At 43.5% G+C, this 25,287-nt stretch overlaps 1 protein-coding gene across 1 annotated transcript; it reads right to left on the bottom strand.

The window, feature by feature from the left end:
* Positions 1 to 306: 306 nt before the first annotated feature.
* LOC120798370 (collagen alpha-1(II) chain-like) lies at positions 307 to 24,558 on the bottom strand. The gene is made up of 52 exons (XM_040142621.1): positions 24,465 to 24,558; positions 19,178 to 19,327; positions 16,149 to 16,367; positions 15,845 to 16,063; positions 15,233 to 15,242; positions 15,000 to 15,032; positions 14,263 to 14,316; positions 13,906 to 13,998; positions 13,537 to 13,581; positions 13,424 to 13,436; positions 12,858 to 12,911; positions 12,348 to 12,401; positions 12,184 to 12,237; positions 11,977 to 12,021; positions 11,803 to 11,856; positions 11,661 to 11,705; positions 11,363 to 11,416; positions 11,120 to 11,218; positions 10,621 to 10,719; positions 10,381 to 10,434; positions 10,142 to 10,249; positions 9,939 to 9,992; positions 9,720 to 9,818; positions 8,921 to 8,974; positions 8,662 to 8,760; positions 8,106 to 8,159; positions 7,945 to 7,998; positions 7,789 to 7,842; positions 7,280 to 7,333; positions 7,095 to 7,139; positions 6,801 to 6,899; positions 6,583 to 6,690; positions 6,279 to 6,332; positions 6,013 to 6,066; positions 5,537 to 5,590; positions 5,383 to 5,436; positions 5,139 to 5,246; positions 4,887 to 4,940; positions 4,702 to 4,755; positions 4,414 to 4,575; positions 4,207 to 4,314; positions 3,918 to 4,025; positions 3,242 to 3,295; positions 3,020 to 3,127; positions 2,829 to 2,882; positions 2,571 to 2,678; positions 2,258 to 2,311; positions 2,039 to 2,146; positions 1,282 to 1,639; positions 941 to 1,131; positions 541 to 783; positions 307 to 453 (listed from the first exon to the last, which is right to left on the bottom strand). The coding sequence occupies exons 1-52, from the start codon at positions 24,556 to 24,558 to the stop codon at positions 307 to 309; spliced, it is 4,659 nt and encodes a 1,552-aa protein (XP_039998555.1).
* Between the last annotated feature and the right edge of the window lie 729 nt (positions 24,559 to 25,287).

Here is a 25,287-nt window from a genome sequence, read left to right as displayed (position 1 = left end):
AGACGCTCCTTTTTTCCACCCACGTTCATTTCCCTGTAAAGTACTTGTGCTCTAGTTTGTAAATTTATTGACCTGGTGAATAAATTATGTCAGCGTCCCGAACCATTCACACAGCTCTTCTCTGCTGGCAGATACGGTAAGTACACTGTACTTCAGCAGTTTATGGGAAATGCAGCTAGGTGTGAAGAACCTTTATCCGTTTCGTATGTTCACAGAAAGAGGAGTCCATATACTATAATTTCTGGTGATGGTGTTACTCCTCTACAAAGGGCTATTTGAGTCCATCTTGCAGCGGGGATTTGTGTTTTATGAGAAGCACACGGGGCCGATGTCCAGGCCGAACTCCTGATCAGGCTTTCCAATGTCCATGGGGGCTAAGTCCACGATGGGCAGCCTGGCTGAAGTTTGAGTCCTGTACTCAATCACTGTCTTGCCCCACTCTCCGTTTAATTGCTAAAGGAAAAAGAAAGCCAGATGAATCACTTTAAGTGTCTCCCAGTTGTCTTTCATCGAATCTAGGTATTCTGTAGGAAGACTTACCGAGCAGCCGTCTTCTATGACGTTGTATCGGAGGCGGTTGTTGCCCTGTGCTCTCAGTTCCTGGCCATTGAAGCCTCTGAGGACCAGAGCTTTCTTCAGGTTGCTGCTCTTCTTGTCTTTATAAGCCACGCTGTTCCTGCAATGGTAGGTGATGTTCTGGTGCGACTCTTTGGACAAAAGCTGCAGCAGCTTCACTTGAACAGCCACTGCATTGGGCTGCTCCTCCTTATTTCCATAGCTGAACTAAAAGGAGATGTTAATTTGACATGATTACACACAGAGTATGCTGTATTTCAAAGATTTTCAGGCTTCTAGGCACTCTTTTTTTTTTTTTTTTAATAAACACAACATGGTTGGAATATAACAGGCCCAACAAAGATTTTAAAGCTTGATTTCTTACTCTAGTTCCACTATTCATGTCAGCTCCGAACCAGACAGGTTTGTTGGCGCTGGGAGTGGATTTCGTCCACCAGGCTTTGCGGGGAATGTTTGCCGGATTGGCGGAGATGCAAGTTTCACCACTTTCCATGTTACAGAAGACCCTGATGGCATCTTTTGTGCTTCCTTGATTTGGATCAAGCCAGTACTCGCCTGTATCAAAGGAACAAAAAAAATGACTGAGAGAAGTTAGATCACTAGGTCTGTGTGCATACTATACGTGATACTGGTCCAAAAAGTAAGTGTAAATGATATCCAAATGTGCAGAAAACACAAGAAATATAAGAAAAACGGTGCCCTTACCGCTCTTTTTCTGGGGGTAGCACTGCTTGATGTCCTGGCAGGTTTTTGCAGGGTTCATCTTGCTGCCGTCGGGACTGCGGAGGTTTTGCAGATGTCCGCTGAGGGTCTTCAGCGTGGCATGGACGCCGCTGTCTGCACGCAGGATGGCCGAGTTCTTATTCGGAAGGGCTTCATCTCTGTTGAACTCCGGAGGTGGGGGAGGCTCTGCCGCCACATCGTCCTCGAAGAATTCCACAGCTTCTGGCACATTGCCGTTCCCGTCATAATCAAACGGGGCACCGAAGAGGTCTTCCATAACCGCAGTTGGAGGTCCAGGGGGACCTGGAGGGCCGGTGGGTCCGGCATCACCAGGTGGACCCTGACAAAGAAAAGACAATCATGAAATATTTTTTTTCTACTCAGTTCGATCACTTCGATCCAGATCAAGATATCTCAACCTTTTTGAGACTATACGTGACAGGTTAGATAGAACACGGACTGATGTTTGCTCAAAGCACATTAAATATTGTGAAAACAAGTTTAATATTTGTAAAAAGCATTTCATAAATCTAATGAGACCCCTCAATAGGCAGGACTTTAGCAGGAATTTTGATATTTTTGTCTAATCTGCAGCAATGTGACAGTGTAAAATGTTTTGAGGTCTTAATTTCTCTATACGTACTCCATCTTCTCCGGCTATTAAGATTTAAGTTATCTGAAAAGGTTATTTCCACAAGCTGACTGTCTGAAATAAAAATGTAAATGAGTGTTGTGTCACCTGTGCGCCGATGTCTCCGCCGGCTCCCCTGCTTCCGGGAGCGCCCATTGGTCCAGGCTGGCCGATGTTCCCCTCCTTGCCAGGGGGACCCAACACTCCCGGAGGACCCTATGTGGTTGTAAAACGGTGAGACATTTCCACCATGCATATTTTACGATGCGTATTTTTTAAATCTGGTCTGGCTGTAAATTTCACTGCATGGTGTGATTACACACTTACCCTTGGCCCAGCTGGTCCAACAATACCAGTAGCTCCTAGATCCCCTGTGGAACCCTGAAACAGAAAACAATGGAATTTATCAGTCTGATACTTTCACTGTTAGTGTGCTTCAGCGTTAAAATTTCCCTGAACTAACTATTTGACTTCAGTGCAGCACTGACCAAGATCTGTATGTTAGAAGACACCAGTCACATCAGCATACAGTGGATCAGAAACTGCTGCTGTATTCTGTTGCTGTTTTGGGCATGGGCCCTTCTAACTCCACTGAGATTGAGAACTGAGAAGTTGCCTGGATGATAAACATTTTGCTTACAGTTGTTCCAGGGAGACCGTGGAGACCGGTGAAACCTCTGTGTCCTTTCTGACCCCTCTCTCCTTGCTCTCCGGGTGCCCCCTTCTCTCCCTGTGGTCCTTGAGGGCCCTAAAAGCCGACACAGGATGAGAGTTCAACACGTCACTGGAACACACTATGTTTTACACTGAAAATAAGTACTGATTTGTTTTTAATTGTCGGTTTTAAATTGTTGTATTTAGGTGTCAGTAAGGTGAAAAACTGGCATTTCATGTTTACCACTTTCCCTCGTACTCCAGCTGGTCCTTGGGGTCCAAGGGAGCCTCTGTCACCCTAAACCAAAAACAAGCGAAGAGACATGACAGAGCAGACTTGGCAATTGTGACAGCATTGACAGAACTATTGATATGTGGTTGACAGAAGTAGAATATCGAATTTAAATGAATCGTATTTCTGTTTGTGAAACTCACCTTTTGGCCAATTTCCCCTGGACCGCCGGTAATTCCCACTGGGCCCTCGGTTCCCGGAGACCCTGTGACACCAGCCAGACCTTCTGGACCAGGATTTCCCCTGTCTCCCTGGAAACACATTGGCGCACCAGTGATTACCCAGCTGTGCAATGGTATCATTAACTGATCCAAGCCGCTATTTAAAAAAAAACAAAACAACAAACACCAAGTATTTAATCTTACCCTGTCCCCTACAAGACCATCTTTACCAGGAGACCCCTCTGCTCCAGCAAGACCCTGAATAAACACAGATGATGACATGATAGACAGGAGAATAAAAATGCTAATTAGTGACAGAAAAGCCAAATCGTTAGCAAAGAAAGAATCGTACTGGGGCATTGCAGAATAGGTGGTTTTAAAACTTGTTGCCCTGATGAGCTCTCTGTCTTAATTTTGTTTGTAACCGAACTTTATCACCAAAATTTCATGGTTCTTTCCGAATATTTGCTTACTTTGAAGGCCATTTCAGATTTTACATAGTGTTGCTGCTATACAATGACCACAAAACCTGTAAAGATATTTTTTACTGTGATTGACAGAGTTTTTGTTGTCTTGACCCGGACTTCACAAACTTTAAATACTTATTTGTTGATGGCACTCTCCTAATCCAGCTAGCAAGCCAAAAAAATAAAAAAATAAAAAATACTTTTGCATGTATGTAAATAATAATCTAATATATAATTGAAATATTTTTAATATTTTGACTTTAATATTCTTTATTGTGGAGGAATGTTTTAAGGCCAAATAGTCTGAAAGTCTAAAGCCGGAATTATTATACGGTATACAAAAATCTTTGTTTTCTCTTCGGTCATGTCTTCAAGAAATAAGCAGCGCTCATTGTGACATCAGCTAAACAAACCTCGGGGCCGGCGTCTCCTTTCGGCCCGGTAGCTCCTGGTAACCCAACTCCGCCAGCGGGCCCTGTGCTGCCCTGAGCTCCAGGGGCTCCTGATTTTCCTGGTGGACCCTGAGAAAAACAACGAAACACAAAGTTCAAATAGATGTTCACATGGGTCAGGAGTCACATCATCATCTAAGCCAAACGTTTTCCACACGCACGTGGAAATTTATCAGTGAAAAGTGAGCCATTGAGATGTAGTCTGGCTGTGTGAGGCTAAAAACAAAACACTGTCAGCAGGATTACATACAGCAGGACCCGGCAGTCCCAGCATGCCTCTCTCTCCTCTGAGTCCAGGCTGACCCACAACACCTCGCTGTCCTGCGGCACCAGCAGGTCCTGGAGGCCCATCAGGCCCCTGACAGAGAAACACAAGAGCAGACGAGCAATTGAATCATCTCCGGAATTATTTGTCTACGGCTGCTGGAAGATCAGCACAGTCGGAACGTTCTCTGACCGGAAGACCGTCCTCTCCGGAGTCTCCCTTCTCTCCAGGGCTGCCTGGTGAGCCTGATGGTCCTCTCTCTCCTTGATGTCCTGGAGCTCCGTTCTCTCCTCTAATCCCAGAAGGGCCCTGCTTTCCTGGAGAACCTAAGGGCCCGTCTGCCCCAACAGCACCCTGAAACATGCACACAACATCCGGTCAGTACAAATTTTGAGGATATGATTTTGAAATGCGATACCTCCCTCTGTTCTAATTAATAACATGCAGGGTTTTTTTTTTCTAATTAACTTATTAACTCACAAGAGGGCCAACTGGTCCCACTCCTCCAGGCAACCCAGGAAAACCAGGAGAGCCCTGTGGGAAGAGAACACTTCTAGTAAGATGTACTTTAATGATAATAATGATACTAACACTGGTTTAAGAAACGTAAAGAAACGGACGCTCTGTGACGTTGTTATTTGCCACACATGCTTTGAAGAACTCACCGTTGGACCCTTTGTTCCTCTGCCACCTTTCAATCCAGTTACACCAACAGGTCCCTAAAACACACACACACACACACACACACACACACACACACACACACACACACACACACACACACACACACACACACACACACACACACACAAACAATTAGATGAGATCACCCTGAATATGCAAATGGTCTGATCAACTGTAATTAAATGACTTGTCTGATTTTATTTACAGTGGAGTTTAATATAAACAGTGTGTACCTGTGCTCCTGTTTTCCCAGCCATCCCCTGCAGCCCAGATGGTCCTGCCTCTCCCTTCTGGCCTGGCTCACCTGTCTCACCTTTGACCCCAGGCTGACCATCAGGACCCTTGGAGAGAAACCGAAAAATTTAATTTGTTTTAAATCAAGCTTGTGTTTGATATTTGTGATATTTTAACCCATTGTGAAGCCTGACATTTTGGACATTACTGCCCTGTGCTTAGCTGTCTTTAGTGCCCACTTACAGATGTTCCAGGGAAGCCCACAGCACCAGTTGGACCAGCGTCACCAGTAGAACCCTGTTAATATCATCACAAACACAAATACAGCCTTTATCAGAAGAAATATTAAGCTTCCTGTCAATTTAATGTCGTTTGTAACAGAAAATGTTCCACTGACAGCGATTCCCCTTGAGCCCCGGCGTCCCGCAGGTCCCGGTGGGCCGGGTTCACCCTGAAATAAAGGAACAGCAAAGTCAAACAAGTTCAAAGTTCTTAAAACATGGCAAGGATTTTCTCACATGTATTTTTCATTTAAAGCTGGAATCAACAGAGTAATTTTACAAATTTAAGGCTTGCGGATCATGGTCATACCACATATCCAGTTATTCAAAAGTGGACCGAAAAAGGGAATCTCTTACTAGTTTTGTCATGTTGTTTCGCACCAAATACTCATTATTATTTGCTTTTCCCCCTCATGTCAATCCGATGTTTAAGCTGTCTTTTCTTAATTCTTTGTTTACTAATGAATTTCAGTCAAATATTGTCAGTATTGTGTGTATTTGTTGTGATTTTGCTGTAATATTTTTTCATAACCATAACCAATAACATTTCCAGGTTTAAAGTACATGCTAAAAAATGTGCTTTTGAACTCACCTTCTCTCCACTGGGTCCACTGGAACCAACAGGTCCAACAGGACCAGGAAGTCCCTTTTAATAAAATGAACAAATATAGATCAGGATACTATATAAGACAAACAAAAACTAAATTGTAAGACTGTCAGCCAGTGTTGGATTGACAGTGAATATGTTTTCAGTCTTAGTGCCCTCAGGTATAATATTTCATCACAAATGTCCGGCTTCTCGATATGAGGAACCTGCAGTACTTTTCGTGCCCCAACCATCGTGTTGAGATGACTCACCCGCGCACCGTCAGCTCCTGCTTTACCCTCAAGTCCTTTCTCTCCAGCAGAACCCTGTTAGAAGAAATCGGCCTTATCAGTGGGTCAGGTTCATCTTCCTAGAACAAGTTGAACCCACAGGGAGCTCTGCCTCTCTTAGTGGTTTTCCAGAATTACTTTTGACAACCAACAATGAATTTGCTTAGACTTGATGTATCAGACATATAGGGACAGAGAAATTGCGACGTCTATAGCAGAACATGTTAGTGGAGAAACTGTTACTGGTTTCTTTGCAGACAATTTAATCCTATTCTTTATAACTTACAGCATCTCCCTTTGGGCCTGAAGGTCCTGGTATGCCCCTCTCTCCTGGCATCCCCTGAAGTCCTGCACCTCCTGGCTCACCAAGAGCCCCCTTTGGACCAAGGTTACCCTGAAGTATACAAGAGAGTATCACAGATTTACATGCAGCAACTCAAAATAATGCAGGGTTTTGATATTGGTGCTTCAAGTCTCAGTGTCAGTTGTTTACGGTTACGATACCTTTGGTCCATCTGGTCCTGGTCCACCTGGACTACCTTTGGGTCCCTGCAGCCCGTTGGGTCCAATTTCACCTCTTTCTCCTGGGGGGCCTCTTTCTCCCTACAAGGACAACCAGGGGATAAAGACATACAGCAGTGTCTTACTGCTCTAAAAGGCGAAATGTAATGAGTTGTGGCTTGAAGGCAGCCGATTCAATCACTGTGACTGATTGGAAAATTTGACTGTGGAAACTGAATAAGAGCTGCACAGTAAATCAGGGGTGGGAACAGTGATTAACGATACAAGTGGACCTACCCTTGGACCATTACTGCCACCAGCGCCAGCCTCTCCGGCAAGACCCTGGAAAAATACAATAAAATTACACTTAATGTGATATCATATGAAGACCTTCTAGTGAAGTTTTCATTGTACAGCATACAACTTGAAGGCTACATTAAACAAACTTTAAATGTTCATGCTAAAGAAACTTTTTATCGTACCTCATCACCTGGTTTTCCTGGCTCTCCAGGTGGGCCCGGCGTTCCGGGCAAACCCTAAAAAGCACCAACCAAGATTTTATTTAACGCTAATGACAATAATGGGCAAGAATATCAACTTACTCATTAATACACTGGTATAAATAAATCAGGCTTTATGGGTTTTTTTTTAACAAGTTTCCGCTAGAAAGGGAGACCATGATTTGTATAAAGCCTAACTGTCGAATGGATTATTTTCATTTCATTTCATTTTAAGTCTCTTGTTTGTTGTTTAGTTTCAGTTTCACGTCTGTTTGGAGTTTTTACTGTTAGCCACGGACAGAGAAAAAAGTGAAATCAAACAATTAAATATGTAAATAACTGGGTCATTTTAAAAGCTAACATATTAATATATAATGTATCATACACAATGTCAAAAAAATTATTTCAGCTATAAAATAAAATAAAAAAAACCAACCAGACTCCAGTGCTAAACTCAATTTATAATTTTACAATTATGGGATGCAGTTTACCTGGAAACCATGCAGTCCCTGTGGTCCCTGCTCTCCTCTTTTTCCTGCAGGACCCTGGAAAAAATTTAATTGAATATAATAATAATATAATCAGTGAATCAAAACGCAATGTGATTAAATCATTGATGATTTTCTCAACACAGGGGGGATGCTTACAGCTGGGCCAGCTGGTCCAGCAGCCCCTTCCTCCCCGTCTTTTCCATTCACTCCCTAGAAAAGAGTCAAAGTGCAGTATCTATCAGTATATTTGTCTTGTGATGAAGAGAACTGAGCCCCAGTAGGAGGTATAAATTATATGATTGAATAGTGATAGCTACCCTTTGACCTGGAGGTCCGGGACTTCCAGCCTCTCCGATCTTCCCAGCATCACCCTGAAAAACAACAGGGACCCAACCACAGAAGTCATCACATGTTGTGTTAACATGCAGCTTATAAAATACTGTCATTCTGGGGCTGTTTTACATTTATTTATACATACATGTATTCATTTGGCAGATGCTTTTGTAGGTATAGTACATTGATCAGTGTTTCTGTACCTCTACGTTGGGGGTAATTCTCAAATTTTCTCAAAACATATTTTCAGAATCAAATGTGACTAACTTTTGTTTATATATTGTAACTCTCATTCTATTTTAAATATTGTATCTATGATTTATTTTGTTACTTTTATACTAGTTACTTGACATCTCCTCAAGTGCATTTCCAGCACAACAGGCAACGGTAGCCTCCTCTTTCTCCTTCTGCACATGTCACAGAATATCTCACTGCAGACAGAACAGTGGCGTGTTTAGCGGTTCTATTTGGTTATCACACGTTCCCAACAACGCCTAAACACAGTGTTTGTCGGGTATTCTCAAAGACATTCATACTGACAGCAAAGCCTTTTGGTCCTGGCAGGCCCATCTGTCCAGTTGAACCCCTGTTTCCAGTAGAACCAGCCGGGCCTGGTTTGCCATCCTCTCCGGCTGAGCCCTGGCAGACAGAAGGAAAATTAGATTCGTGCCATCATGCAACAAATACTACACATACGGCGTACTCTAGGTTTCGGGAAAGAATTCATTCCTATTTAGTGTTATTTTTGGTAAGTAGTGACATGTTGATGAGCAGTGAACATAAAAGGTTTTTTGCGAACCACTGGCCCTTGTTTTCCCTCCGCTCCCTGAGTGCCGAGAAGTCCAGTCAGACCCTGTGAAATAAGACACAAAATAAGAAGCAAGGTTACAGAACAGCCTTACATACCCCTCTCTGAAGCTACATCTTCTCATCACGAGTAAATATTCTATAAATATTCTATTATATCTCCAAATGGAAAACTGTATTCCTGATAATTGCCATTTCAATTCAGGTGGATTTTATTGATTTCAGGGCCTGTTTGGTCAGGTTTCTTTCAGGTTCAAGGGAAGCTTGAAATAAACAAAATACCGTATAGTACGTTCTTACGCATCAAAGATCCACATAATTTAGAGTGAGGAGTTAAAAAAACGTATTTAAATGCATAGTGGTGCATAATTTTTTTTTTTTTTAAATGCAAACTTTAAATGCCACATGAGAAAATTTACCAAAAAAAAGAATTTAAAGAATAGTTGTTTTCAACTATTGAGGGACTGAACAGGCAAACTTATAGAGTAACTGAAAAGCAGCGTTTGTTGCACCTGTAACCATGCCACGCAGTGATGTCACACTGGAGTACACTTCTACATCACTAAGGCAAGGTGAAAAGTTAACACCACTCAAGGTGGGCAAATACAAGATTTTTTCTGTTGGTCTAAAGTTGCTCTAACTGCCTGTCTAGGCACACAGGAAGTTTATTATTATTTAAAAATGCTGCAAAAATTGAGTAACAGATAAACTCTGTGCAATGCTGCAATCGGGTTTGAATTACTTCAAAGTAATAAATGACAATATTGGACATTAAGCTGTGTATTGCTTACCCGAGCTCCCGTCAAACCTGGCTCTCCACTGCGTCCCAGATCTCCGGGGGAACCTTTGGCGCCAGTTGACCCTGGCGCCCCTCTTTCACCCTGGGCTCCCTGTTGGGCCAAACATCAAATATTCAAAATCACATAAACTCGTGGTCACGGTCAAGAGTAATCATAATTAACAGCAGTAGTTAAATTCTCTACATGCATTTCAATGTGAAGTCAACTCACCTTTTGGCCTGGTAAACCGTCTGCACCAGGGAAACCTCTATTTCCCGGAGCTCCCTAGAACAAATGATCGACACTTCATTTTAACTGCCTGCTGGAGTTTGGAGTTTCCATTAAATTTCCCCGACATCACAAAACGTGCTCTGCGCTTAAAGGATAAATGTCCTAAATACTTTTTCTCAAGGATGAAGTAAAAGTTGACTCACTGTCTCTCCCGGAGGCCCCGGAGGTCCAACGGATCCAGCATCACCTCGCGGTCCACGCCTCCCGTCCTCTCCCATCGGGCCTAATGGACCCTGAGTACCGTGGTCACCCTAACGTCGCACAGAAATCAATCACCAGCGAATCACTCAATCGTTCTCCTGACAAGCTAGTCAAACAATCTGTTGATTAACCAATAAATAACACCAAAATGTGTGTCAGGATGGTTTTGGTTTTAGCTTACTCTTTCTCCCTTGAGTCCACCCTCTCCTTTGAATCCAGGCAATCCAGCGTCGCCCTGTAAAAGAAGATCACACAACCTGGAGGTCAAAACATTCAAGCTCCCAGTGCATCAGATTATATGAGCCACGAGGTTACAAACACGCATTTAAAAACAGGGAGGTGGAAATTGAGCAAGAAAACTCGCACCATAGGACTAGTGAGTTATTTATCGAAGAAAACTAGATGAAATGAGAGCTCATACCAATTGGCCCTTCGGTCCTGGTGCCCCTGTAGTTCCCTGGGGGCCAGGGGGACCGGGTGGGCCCAGCAAACCCGCTGGACCCTGAACACCTGCCAGACCCTGGGAAGGAGGAGATTTAATTACAAAAAATTTTTTTTTTTTAAATCCAGAAGACAGCTGAAGCGGCTGCATCACATGTTGTTGGAGAGTCAACCAAAGTGAGACTATGCAGGAGAGAAATGCCTCGTTACTTTTAACTAAAAGGCCACAGATCTGCAGAAAAAGATGTGGTGGAAGCTGGTTCTTACAATCTCTTGATATCCACAGTTTATGCAGTTACACTTACTGTTTGGCCACGGGCACCGGGAGCTCCATCAATTCCTGCTGCACCCTGTCATAAAAGAATAATTGATTAATAATAACTCTAATCCCAAACTTTAAAACACTTCTAGAGTGTTCTCACTTTCCCAGTATTGAAAGAATTACCTGCAACAGAATGATGAATTTGATTCTAACACACCTGCTGTCCTGTTGGTCCAGGTGGTCCTACGTGTCCAGCATCCCCTCTGGTTCCCTGCTGTCCTTGACTTCCTCTCACCCCTGTCGGTCCTGCTTCGCCCTGCACCAGGGGACGGATTCAGGACAAATTCAAGGACTTTTCGACGGCTTTCAAGGCCTTTCGTTGAATCCAAAAACTCCGGATTAGGCCTGGTTCACTTGTGATCCTATCAAGTCAAAAAATCTAAGACTATACCAATCTCACCTTCATTCCTGGGCTACCGGGAAATCCTGGCACGCCGGGGATTCCCAGTGGACCCTGTGATTAAAGAAAATTCCACACAATATGATATAAAAGATTTTCTGTGCAAGATACAGTTCAGAACTCAGTTTCATTGTGTTATTATTTAGTGTTCAGGTAACGTCAAAAGCCCTGGACGATTTTCATTTGGATGCTGATATACCTGCAGAAAAGAAAAACCTGTATATGGTGGTTGTGTCATTTTACAACTTTAGATTTACAACTCAGGAAGGACATTTATACAGTAGACATCGGTCCTTACCAGAGGTCCTGGTTTGCCGACATGGCCGGGTGTACCACGTTTTCCCTAAAAGAGGGAGATCCAGAAAATGTCTCAATCCTGCCACATCATTTTACATTTTTGTACTTTTTCAAACGTGCTATAGATGATTTTATTTTCTTACCACGGGCCCAGTTGGGCCGGCTCTGCCTCTCTCCCCCTGCATGCCCGCTGGCCCCTGAAAAAGAACAATGGCTCAGCATCCGTGTGACTGACATCGGACTCTCTATCAAATACTTTTTACTGTGCGTGTGTGTGTGTGTGTGTGTCAGTGTGTGTGTGTGTGTGTGTTGCCTACCAGTGGACCGGGAGGACCCATAGTACCAGGAGTACCAGATGCACCCTTCAAAACACAAAGACAAAGGTACAATGCAGGTTTTGAAATCTTCAGTTTTGTAAAAACAAACAGCGAATAAAAGCTGGCTCCCCCGACGACCACCATTAAACACTTTTGTTTTATTTTATAAAGTGTAATGCTATATTTGATGAGGTGACATATTCATACCTTGCTTCCAACCGCTCCAGACTTGCCTCTTTGCCCAGCAAGACCAACATTTCCCTGTTGGAGAGATGTAAATTCACAAAAGCAGGTAAGTTCTGGATATTACTGACGAAATAAAAACGTGAGGGCTCACTAGTAAGGTGTGACTTTAACGACACCTGACGTACCTTGGGACCTTTCAGTCCTGGAAGACCTGGGAGTCCTGGGAATCCTCTTGCACCCTACAGAAAACAACCAATCAACCCACTATAAAGTCCCATCTTACACACAATTCCCTGTCCTCTTCACCTGTCATTTAGTTTTTGTCAGTTTCTGGCAAGCGTGCAATGTCATCTGGATTCGTTTTACGTATTTTAAACGGAGATGAGTATTTAATCAGCCGCTTTGGGACCACTGGATACATTCAGGTCTGTCCTAAAGCAACATGTCTGTCTTTCTTAGTTCAGCCTAAACTTAAATCGGTCTTACAGCATTTTTCGTTAATCTCTGAACTTGTTACACTGTAAGATAAAGCAATAAAGTATCTGAATATCGATATATTTGATGTACTTGTGCTCGATTTAACATTATATGGAAAACGGAAGTTTTCGTCAGGGCTCGATCGTGTCACTGGGTTATGATTAATGACATTATCATTTATTCAGATTTGGTGTGAACACTGGGAGACGACCGGTTACCCCGGATCCTGGAAATCCTGGTTCTCCCGTAGCACCTGCGCCTCCAGCTGCTCCCTGAGCAGAAAAAAATGGGGATGTTAAAAGAATAACTGCTGATAAATAATTACCGCAAGCACTAAAAGTTAACAATTATGATGCTACAAGAAATCAGGGACAGTAACAATAACAGCAATAGTAATGAGAAGAATAATATCAATAATAGCCTAAGTAGCCATAATCACTGTGGTAAGGCTATTAATAATGTTATTGCTAAAATAAATGTGAAAACTGTAAAAAAAAAAAAAAAGTAAGAATAATAACAGCATCTTATAGGAGGATGTGTGTATATTTGACTCACATCAGGTCCAGATTTTCCCGGTGGCCCGTCTGGTCCTCGATGACCTGGCTCACCCTGCGGACAAACTCGAGCAACTGTTACCGCTGGCACAGTTTTTTTGCAACATTCAGCACGGTTAAATTTAAATAGTACTCAACTTTAGCGTCTGAGTTCATGAGTTTCAGCTGTAAAATGTAGAGAGCACCTACCATTAGTCCTGGTTCTCCAGCCTCTCCTGGAAGTCCCTGACCACCACTCGGACCCTGAACAAGAATGGGGGAGATAAATGATATAGTGACTTAAAGACCTGTTGGACTAAAGAATGACTGATAGTTGCAAAATTTGTTAGAAGCCAAAAATCACTTGTGATCCAGTCGGCCCTGGAGGTCCTCGTGGTCCGGCTTCACCCTGAAAATAGCAACATTTCATACAGTTCAGTTTCAACTTCGCATTATAGCAAGCTTCGTAACGTTGTATACACGTAGAGCAAGTCGTTTCGAGTAACTTTTTTCCCATACAACTGTGCAGTACGCACCCGTGATCCTGATAGCATCGCAAGCGGACCAGACTTCTCGCTGAACCCTGAGGCCATGTGTGACATTAGGTTGCCCTTTTGGGAAGAGATTCATTCAAAATAAATGTCCAGGAACTATCACAGATGAGCAGTTAGTCTTCCTGCAAAACCCGTGAATTCCCACTGCACCGATGAGACGCTGAAACAAGTCGACTTACTCCAGGGGGGGAGGGGTGACTTGGGGGTCCCGGTTCTCCTGGATTTCCTGGCACACCGGGCTCTCCGTCAAATCCCGTAGGCCCCGGAAAGCCCTGCGGGTTGTTTGGATACATACCACTTATGAAAGAGGAACCAATGTTGTCCAATTTGGCCATGCGAACGTTAATAATAGACACTTCATTTCTGTACCTATTGATGAATCAATTAGTAATTTAGCATATTAGTGCAGGACATTTCCCTCATTACATTAAAAAAAATGAAGACTTAGCATGTCCTGGTCAAAAGGAAGGAGAATTTTAATTTATCTTCTCTACAATATTCAACCAATAGCTCAGCCAGCACTGACTCAGACTTACCCGCCTGCCTTTAAAGCCTCTTGGTCCAGTGTGACCCGGAGCTCCTGGACGACCCTGAACCGTAAACACAAACGTAGACCATCAAATGATATGATGGGCCAAATATTCCTTATTCCATCGAATTCATGAAAAACTAATCCATTGCAAAATTGGCCCATCAACCTTTACATTAGAACTATTAAGCCACAGTAAAAAGCAGGTCTTACAAAATGGGTTTATCAGCCCGAGTGCTTGATTAACGTCCTGCAGTGGCCCCACTGCAGCTATTACACTATACGAACATCCTCCATTCTTCCGTGTGAACAATGAGCAGCTGCGGACTGCGGACACCTGCATCTAAGTCTGCCTGCACTGTCCGAGACAAAATCCAGCATTTTTCTATGTCTGTGTGCTTTTACCAACACGTACTTATCACACGCAGCCGACACAAGCAATTGCGCGGGGTGTCTTCCAATCATAAACACTTAGAAAAAAAAACTACTGAGTGATTCTGTAAAAGTCAAATGAAGGTGAATACAGAGTCCGTTATGACAGCTTGGTGCCCTCTAGTGTCCAGACTAGTACATTGAGCTCGCTACAAGGGAGAAATACTCCACAAAGCCTAATGTCACATATTCTAATTCATTTCTTAAACTCCATATATTATATATTATCCAGTTACTCACATTGGCACATGTCAGAGTAAACACAAGAAATAAAAAAAAAAAGTAGTGAGAGTAAAAGCAGTGAAAACCCACCGAGGGTCCTTGAGGTCCAGGGAGCCCCACCACCTAAGAGGAAAAAGCATGTGTTAAGATGATGAAAAAACGACAAATATGAAATATGAAATAAAACTAAATATTAAAAAAAAAAGTGTTTTTACAATCTGGCCTTTTTATTTATTGGAAGCTGCAATTAAAAATAAACACTTTAAAAAACAAGCCATGCACACAGTTGAGATAACTTACGTATGGAATATCACCTGGTTCACCTTTCTGTCCCTGTAAAAGGAAACAAGTACACATTTAGTTTTGATTTAAAGAACAACAGTAGTTTTCACATTTTTTTTAAATGGATCCATGTCAAAATGAATCAGGACTTACCTTGAAGCCCAAAATTTCTTGGGGAAAGTAGAAAGAACAAAGTTAATAACATGTATACTTGATCTGCACAGTTATATTCTCTCCTAAACCTGAACGATTTATGTAATTTAGTAGCTTTCCGCAGCTCTCAGCTACTGCATTCATCATTTCACGTGAAAGATATCACACAAACAGCGATTGAACACTGTGAATAAATCGACAGGTGTCAGTCTTAAAGTTGTTTTTTTGCTGATTTAGCTTCGCGCCTTGCCGCAGTGATGTAAAAGTGCACTTCAAGGTGGGTCAGTACAACGTGACATCACTGTTGGGTGTGGTCGCGGGTGCAAAACAGCACAACCATCACAAACGCTACAAACTTCACTGACTGGATAAAGCCCTGGTCTGGCCTCAACAGGTAAGATCGGCTCCGAACATGGAAGCTGCTACGATACTAAGACCGAAACAATGCCTGAACTCGGCAGAAGGGCTGGACAGTGGGATGACAGGCAAATGCGCCTCACCAATCATCCTGCCGGCACTGGCGAAGCTGTCACACACAGGGCAGCACTCTCCCTCGGGCGTGACGACCTTCTCGCAGTTTGACAGGGCGTTGCACTGCACCTCATCGCAGATGGCGACGCCATCGTCACAGACACAGACGCGGCAAGGCTCCGGTTTCCAGATGTCGTTGTGATGGTAGATCTCCCCGTCGACTGTGCAGCTTTCCCCTTTATTTTTTTCTGCAGCCGCAGCACAAAACAGGCAGGATATTTTAAAAGCAGCGCAATCTAAGCACCTCGACAAAGCGACAGAACTGGCACTTACCCGTTGCGGGGTCGGTGCTGGGGGTTGATGTGGATGCCGCCGTCAAGCACACGGGGCAGCACTCGCCGTCTGGGGTCACAGTTTTCTGGCAGTCACCGAGGTCCTTGCATACAACATCCTCACACACAGCGGTCCCCTTATCACACACGCAGATCCGACACGGCGCCGGGTTCCACATGTCATTGTTGGCGTAGACTTTTCCATTTTCCGTGCAGGTATCTTCGTGAAAGAGAAATTAAATTTGTACCTGGAGGGGTTTCGAATTTTTTCAGCGCGGGACAGTAACGCTGACCACGTGGCCTGAAACCCAACAGTCAAAATTTGCACAACTTAAAGGAAAAGTCCAGCATTTTGCGAGATGCACTTTTTCACTTTCTAGCCAAGAGTTTCATGTCTGTGCACTGAATAATAAGCTACCACAGATGCTGGTTAGCTTAGCTTAGCATATAGAGTGGAAACAGGGGGTAACCAGCACCAACTAAAGGACTAACTAAATAAACCTCACTAATTAACTTCTTATATCTCATTTGTTTAATATGAAAACTGTAAGGAAGTGACTGGTCCCAGTCCAGCACTTAACCCCCTGTAAAACGGAGATTTTTCATGTTCACACTGTGTTTTTTTGTATGGAACAAACAGATGCTGGTGGGCAGACTAGCTGTTTCCTCATTTCCAGTCTTTATGCTAAGCTAAGCTAAGATGTCCGGTCGCTGGGGGGGTGGCTTCACACAGCGTGGTGTTAGCCTTCTCCTTTGACTCTGTTCCTTTAAAATTTTTCACTTAAATACTTGAATTGGTGTGAAAAAGGAAGCAACTCAAGAGTGAATGCAAAGAGCAGCAACAGTGGCGATAACCGTCATCAAAAGTACATATTAACTGCAATGAACAACGTGACACGGAACAAGGTGAAGGTGGTAAAATTTCCCAGACGAATACACCTTCTTGCTCAACTTCGTTTTCATTGCTGTAAAACAGGTAGCAACTCCACCATTGTCCTTTATTTCCCCTATTTATCAATACTGAAATGACTGTCAGTATATGTACTTTATGCTAAACTCTAAATGGAATTGCTACCAACGTTTTTGCTGCACAAAGGCTGGTTGAGAAGTGAGTTTATGTGGCGAAAAGTCAACGTATTCCTTTTGCAGTCTTCAAATACAGTCAAAGGGAAACTCAGAGCAGAATGATATAGATTTAAAACGACTTAAAATACGTGCAAAATATAGTGAACACTCGTATCGTCCCTGTAACGACAACACCAGAGTAAAAGGAACGAAGGAAAACTACTTTTGGTTGCGGAACAGATTTAGGAGTTTGCTTTTTGACAAATGTTAAATGTTAAATGTTAAATGTTTATTAGCAGTTTCACTGTCCATGCTAGGAGGAGGAGGAGGTGCGGCTGTCGAGCACATGGGGCAACACTCGCCCTGAGGGGGCCCTTGGTCGTCCGGCAGGCCCTTAGCTCTTCACACACCGCTACCTCACGCGCGCCGCAGTCCCCGTTGTCGCACACACACAGATCCGGCACGGCTCTGGGCTCCACTTCGGTTCGAGTTGGTTGCCGTTCCCCATTCAGGCATCTTCATGAAACAGAACAGCCTGTGCGTCGTTATCACGGGCGCAGTTTTCACAAGTGTGCGATATTCCTCGTCTATATCGCACCGCTCACTGTAGCAAACCCGACCGACAGCTTCCTGCGGATAGGGTGCGGCATTTTCAAGGTGGAGGCAAAGTTGAACACGATTTCCGGGGAGCAAGGGTGACAAAATGTTATGCTATGTTCCTCCCGTCTTTTCTTATGCTGTTTTCAGAGCAATTCGCAGATAATAACAGAGAATTTTCCCTGAGGAAGGTCACAATTACTTTGAACTTTTGGCCTGTCCCTAAGATGCAGGAAATTCTTGCAAAATCAAGCATATATCCACTATCCCTTCCTCTTTTTTCGCTGAAATAAATTGAAAGTCTAGACATAGCAGCTGGTCTATTTCAGCTGATCAGGTCTGTTTTTCCAGAGGTTTAAACCAAGAGAAAACAAGCACATGGCAAAAGGGTACAATGTGTGGGCCTGGTGGCATGGCAGTGCGATATATACAACACCCACTGTGTCCACCTACAGCCGTGTTTCCTGTTCAATTACCCACAAATTTGTAGGTAGAGCTCTGCGAAAGCAGAAATTTGTTTTTCTAGGTCAGGTCAGCCTCAGTGGAGAAAGACAGCAACCAGTGCACGTGGAGAAATTGAACCATATGAACATTAAAACTTTGTGTCGTGAGTCTACGTCAAGACCATAACAGTGATATTCATCTTCCTGAAAGTTTGCCACTGTACTTTGTCAGAATACGTGATTATTTAGCTTGTTTTCACTGGTGTTTAAATCCAACTAACCCCAGATGTTATTTCTACCTCCAGAGGAGCATTGCATCTAAATAAAACCTGCTGCATCCTCTTGTTGTGTTGTCGTGCAAGGTGAACGTCTTTACACCAATAAAGTGAAACGCCCTGCGCACGCACACACGCGTTTTTTTCCTCTGTTCCTCTGGCTAATTGGATCTCTAGGTCTGACTGGCCCAAAATAATTCAAAACCCGTACGAGGAAAAGGCTCCAACACACACCCACTGTGCACCAAGCAGCACACAGACAAAGTTAGCGACTAGCTGGTGAACATAACAAAGCATTTAGCAGCTAAAAAAAAAAGCGGCCACAAAAATCCGTACCATTGTTTCCTATTTCTGCCGCCATAGGTGCTATCAAAGTTGTTTAATCCTGAGCCACAATTTGCAGAATAACCAGTGTAGAAACCGGCCTACATTAGAGATTCAGCTAAAGCTATGTAAGCATGTGGGGTTCCCTGAAACTCTCCAGTCCCACTGTCGGACTTGTTTAAGTATGATTGGAAAAAAAATCCATAATGATGCGTTATGGTAACTGGAAGGAAGCTGAAGGTGCTGACTATAACCAGTGTTCCCTGTAGGGGGGGAATGAAGGCTCGACGGCACTAATGCCCATTTGCCTGCTCTAGTGTCTGTACCGCCAGGGGCGGCAGAGCACACGGGGCAACCCTCGCCCTCGGGGCTCACGGCCGCGCAGCAGCCGCTTAGCTCCTCACACACCACAGTCCCCGTGTCTGGGCTCCACATCTGATTGTCGGAGTAGACCTTTCCGTTTCCCGTACAGCTTTCTGAGTCAAGCGGAGCAGCAAGGCGCATCCGGAGCAGAGTATTCTTCGTGTAAAAACACTTCGCTCCAGGACCCCTCACTGACCGGGCCGATGTCTCATCGGTAATGACATGTTTTTTCTACATCTTCAGAGGTCATGAGACAATTTCTTTGCACAGAAGACGTTATATATATTATTTTATCATCAAATTTAAGGATAAAATCTTGAAAAATGAATTTACATCATAAACTAACCGCCGTAAAACATTAAAACACCTCAAGACCTCAAGGGGCCACTGAATGCACCCCAGTGTATTCTCCACCTTTGGCGAACGGGCTGCACCCGTGACAAAGTAATGCAATAAATATCGGCAGGTACAAGGCTAAGGTCAATTAAATACTCCGTGCGTATGCGGATTGTCCTCTTCTTGTGTCAACCAGACATCAGCTGACTGTAGACAGTCGTGCAGGAAGCATTCAGATGCTTTACTTAAAGAAAAGCATAAATACCACACTGTAAAAATACTCATCTATAACAAGGCATCATATCCCAAAAGCTCCTCATTCAGTTTGTGTGTGAAATCTTAATTTTACAAGTAACTTGACAGCTGTCAGATTAATGTGGCAGAGTAAAAAGCAGAATCTTTCCCTTTGAACTGTAGAGGGGTGAAAGGATAAAGCAGCATGAAATGGAAAGAACAAACACCTCAAAACTCTGAGTAATATTGTACTCGGGTGAATGTACTTCACTGGTGAACAGAGCGGCTGTCAACCGCACTGCATGTTACGGTTGACAAGGTCAACAGGCCGAAGAAAGAGATTGAAATTAAAAAGCCACAAATTACACTGAAGCCTATTAAAACTGAGCGGTATGAAATCGAGGCTCTAAATTTAAAGGGGAACTCCCTGGATTTTACACGTCAGAGTCAGGTAACTCGTCGTGGAACGCACCACTCTGCCAGTTTTAGAATATCGTCTGTGCCTCTGGTGGGCGAAAACAATCCTAGTGCTGTTAGAGGGCTCGGAGAGTACAGATTTGGAATGGAGAAACTGTGTCAAACTGCGGGTGTGGAGCTTTAAAGACATGGGCATTTACCAGACAAGCAGATTCTAGGAGAAGATATGGCTACAAGTTGCATTATGGGAAATGTGGTATCCGGCTATTTTGGAGTTTAACTCATACTCATGACAAAAAGTCAGGATCTGTCAGTCCCTGCTGCTTCATTTTTTTTTTTCTTTTTAAATCTGTCTGTGATACGTGACCGAACTTTATTTATTTTATTTAATATTTATTTCTATATTAAGTATACGGCACAAACGGATGACCAATAACGCTAAAGCTAGTCTGCTATGCCCTTTCCTAGATGGGCCTCTGAAGTACGCAAAACTCAACAAGAAAATACTTTAAAATCAGCATTAAACACAATAAAATGGCCATAAAAATCTACGACAATCAACGGATCGTTCATGATTACATGAATGATCCCTTCACTAAATCGTTGGAATACCCCTTTATGCACCAGTTTTTCTAATCAACGAGTCACTTGCATAACCGCCAAGGTTTCAGTCACGTGTAGCAGTCTGAAAACCACGTTTTCTCGACGGCCCGTGTGCACTGACAAAACAATAGAGCTGTTTTTTTGGTTTGTTTTTTGCAACATTTTACTTGTTAAATCAGAATAAAAAGAAGCCAGAAATGAGCAGAAAATGTTTGAGACATGCATCACTCTCAGAGCTAAACGCTCCCCAGCGCAGACAGACACTCCCAGGCCAATCGCCACTGACCTGCGCGTGAGCAGCGACTAGACTGTGGTTGAACTCGACAGCTCGCGGCTGCGAATGTGTCTACAAATGAGTCTATATGCAGTCGTCTCTGCACAAGCTATGTCTCTCTCTCTCTCTCTGTCTCTCTCTGTCTCGGCTCCGACTGCAAACATAAAACAAGATGAGACCTATAGTTTTCACATCATGGTATTTAAAATACAATTACATGTCATTTAATCAAAAGGTATGCCCTATAATTTAGCTTGCGTTTTTTGTTTGATTGGGTTGGTTTTTTTTTTTTTGTGCAAATCCAGACGTTGAAAAAGTCAAAAAACTGATGTTGTCTAACCCTTCTTGAAGTTACTTTACAAAAAATAAAGTCTTGATTCTGACATTAGATTAGATTTGTTGTTATTAAAATGTGGAAGCAGTAATTTGTGCCCTCAAAAATGAAACCCTCTTTTGTCCATCAGTCTTTAACAAAAGAGAGAAAACTATCAGGAAAAAGTGCAAAAAGAAAAAAAGAAAGGGGGGGAAAAAAATGGCCACCTGCTACTGGCTTTGTGAGCATATTTTAATCCAGGCAGTTCGGTGACGTCCCTAAGTACTAATTATGTGGTGGAGCCTCTCCCCCGCGAGAGAGGCTGGTTTTCTAAAGCCGGAGTTATTTCAGGGGAAACCACAGCGAGTGTATTATACGTTGGGCTTGGGTAGAAACTTGTGGCTTGCCTTTATTTGGGAGAGCGCACACAGAGGTGCCACACCCTGGAGGAAACCCTCCCACCTCGCCCCGAGGAGCGGCTCGCAGGCTGCAGCATGTGTGAAACGACTAAATTCATTCGGTGAGCTCTTCAGGCGGCAGGGCTCTTCCTAGCAGTCTGTTGGTTATGTATCGCTCTACTAAACCTTTTATTTTATTGAGCTTTGCAGATAAAATTGAGTCTTTTTATACTGGAGCTTTTGCAGAACGTTCAGAAAAGTTATAACCTACAGACTCCTATGATTAAAAGCTTTATATATTTAGGCAGTTGACCTTAGCTTATGTGATTATGGTTCAGATTTCCAGCAGGAGAGCAATTACCATGACTAACTGTGGGCTTCTTTTTTATTGTAAACTGTCTGTGCAGCTTTCTGACCTGCCTAAGCACAGATTTTTTTTTTTTTTTAAAAAAAAAATCGTGTTATTATATTTGAGCCACATAAACTGTACCTTAGGCTGCTGGTTTACAACCCGAGCGTTGAAGCAAAATCACGTCAACGTGATTCAGGGGATAAAAAAGGAAAATATTTCAATTTTTTTTTTTTATACTATTAGTCATTATTCCACATTTAAATGGAAATGTAGTCTGCAGTTTGGTGCCTAATTTAGTCACTTAAAAAAGAAATCAAAAGTATGTTGGTTGTTAAGCTACAGTTAGAGGCCATTTATTCTTTTTCCCTTTGACTTATGGGATATTTTTGATGACAAAGTGATTACAGTCATCGAGCCCATAGGGGTCTGCTTGAATAGTCACAACTAACAAGCCAAAAAGGTTGGGAAGCGCCGCATTAGGCGTACGCTGCAGCAGTTTGCCAAATCGATCGGTCCAGTATTGCATCTGAACATCTTATTTGCCCTAAAACCAGTGAGACACGGATAAACTTAAAGCCACTGACGCTGGTTCCTCCCATTTGAGACCCAGGCTCTCCCCTGTCCGTTTCGATCCTTCCCGCTCAAACAATCGCACCCATCCAGACACAAACCGAGCCGAGAACAGCACGCTAATACCTTAAGCGGCCGGTCGACGTCTTAACAAGCTGACAGCCAGATTCCTAAAATCTCAGCTTCCTCATAACAACGGCTCTGAAACAAACTTCTGAATTCAGCTTCAAACAACACTGATTTCTCTTTACTGCTTCTCTACACTTTGCGGGAAATGCAGGGTCTGACTGTGTGAACCGATCCTCATCATTCTGGTTAAATCAGCTGCTCCCAACCTGGGGACTGGGACCCCCATAAGGGGTCGCGGGATGGTTCAGAGGAATGGAAAGGATGGAAAGGAGAAAAGAAAACAAACATATATTTCTGCTGCACAACGCTGTGCTTACATTTCAGACTTTCATCTTTGCACTTTGGGCGATGCTGTATGAATCGACTTCTTCAGAACTTCACAGCGACACACCTGTCGTCAGCCCATAGCTGGAGAAAGGCCTTTACTAATCAGTCCAGCTACTGCGCATGTCACAACCTTTAAGCGTCCGCTCAGATGGAGGCGAACATCTTCGTGGTAACTTTTTCCTTTTTTGTATCTTGCAGCTTCAGTGGAGGTGACGAGAGCGAGCGAGGCACATTTAGTAGCCAGCATCCTCTCACTCTGGGTGTGTCTTGTCTGCCTTTGGCCCGAGGTCTGACCAAAATTAGTGGCCTGCTTTTGTCCGTCCCATCCGCGAGGCCACATCATTATAGCCGTGAGTCTCAAAACCCCTTCATTCAGCCTGGACCTCGCACCGAAATAGCCCTGCCAGCCGCGCGCGCTCTTTAGTGTGCAATGCAACAAGTGGAAGGGGGGCGCGGGAGGGGTATTCTTGGCCCAGAATCACATCCACTGAAACATTTTATTTTAGAAAAATGTGCTTGAAAAAGGAAAAGCCACATCTCCGTCGTTGAGAAACCATCTCGAACAACATGCAGCCTCAACGTTAGGCAAGAACGTCACTTTTTCTTCCAGGAGATTCGGAGCAGCGTCAAAGCTCAGTTCAAATCAGTTCCTGAAAAAATCTGCAGTTTTTTGCCAGATGTTTTGTGTCCACACCACGAGAACACCCTCCTAATCATCGGTCTGTAGCTCTTAGCAGCTTCACGAGCAGGATAATGGTGTCTCATTAAGGCATAATAAGCCTTGAGGTTGTGGGTGTGATTTTAACCTTTTGTTCCTAAACCACAAGGCCAGTGTGGTGCGGTTGCCGGGAGGCAAAGCCGCCCGGTTTACCTTAGAAAACTAAAACACGAAGCAGGGAATCAGGGAGAGATGACGAAAACTTCCCAAACCACATCCTAAATTTTTGAAAAAGATGAAAATCATAAGGATATACTGGGAAAAACAAGCAGAAGGGTAAAAAAATACATTTCAGTTTCATAAAAATACAAATTCAATGTTTTTACAGGACTTGGTTACTCAGCACGAATCATTCAAAGACAGCGAAGAGTCGTACATTAAGCAAACATAAAAATGATAAATATCCAGAATTTGGAAATTAGGCCATATACGTTGCTTTTAGGATGATTTTACGACCTTAAACTCTTTTTTTTTTAAATTTTAGCATAAACCTGTCAGCACTTAAACCCATCAGGTATCAACACAGACAACCAACCGGAGGACAGAAGGAGAGGTCGTATTTGGGCGGCCGTCACTCACCTTTCTTGGTATCTTCCTGGCAGGTCACAGCAATCACCTGAGCCAAGGTGATGGCCAGGCAGACAATAATCCTAGGGCGCAACGAGGGGCCCATGTTTGCATGCCAGACACGCAGCGTTCCTCAAACACAGCCGCCGCGAAACAGGCGAGGGAAGTCAGAGAGAGCCCGGCCCTGGGCTACAGCATCCAGCCTGAGAAATCCAAATATCCCTGAGTGGAACAGGCTGGTGGATGAGCGATCACTGCAAACTGAAACAAGCGCCCTCTTTACCCCCCGACATCTCTCCCTCCCACTCTCACTCTCCTCCTCCTCTTTTCCTCTCCCATCCTTTCTTCTTGCTGTATTTCAAGGCCAACCTCCTCCTCGGGATCTTACAGTTGCCTTGGGAGATGTGGCTAATTAAAGGCTGCATTAAATTTGTCCAGCCAAAAGACCGATGAAAGAAGGTGGGCCGGATGATGCTGCTCCCATTTTTTTTTTTTTGAAGCTCAAGTTGAGCATTTGTTTCCTTTCAGAGCAAAAAAAGTACAAAATCCACATGCAGGATTTATAGTCTGTTGTGCGAACTTTCACCTCCACTGCTTTGGGGTTCAAGACTAATGTCTGCTCCACCTGAACAACCACATGTTTCATGTCCTGACGATTGCGGGGCGACGCAAAATGGGCTCATTTGTTTGCTGCATGTCCAAAACTTGAGGAGAAAGATATAAAATTCCAGCTCACTCTTTATTTTTCTGTCTTTAGCCTTAGTCTTCTATATCAGCTGCTAAAATCCCTTGTGAGACCCATTTTTATTAAAAAAAAAAAAAAAAACCCACCAAA

The sequence above is a fragment of the Xiphias gladius genome, chromosome 13, assembly GCF_016859285.1.
Source record: "Xiphias gladius isolate SHS-SW01 ecotype Sanya breed wild chromosome 13, ASM1685928v1, whole genome shotgun sequence".
Taxonomy (NCBI): domain Eukaryota; kingdom Metazoa; phylum Chordata; class Actinopteri; order Istiophoriformes; family Xiphiidae; genus Xiphias; species Xiphias gladius.
Note: the sequence above shows the minus strand (reverse complement) of the source record. Positions and strands in the feature narration are given on the sequence as shown.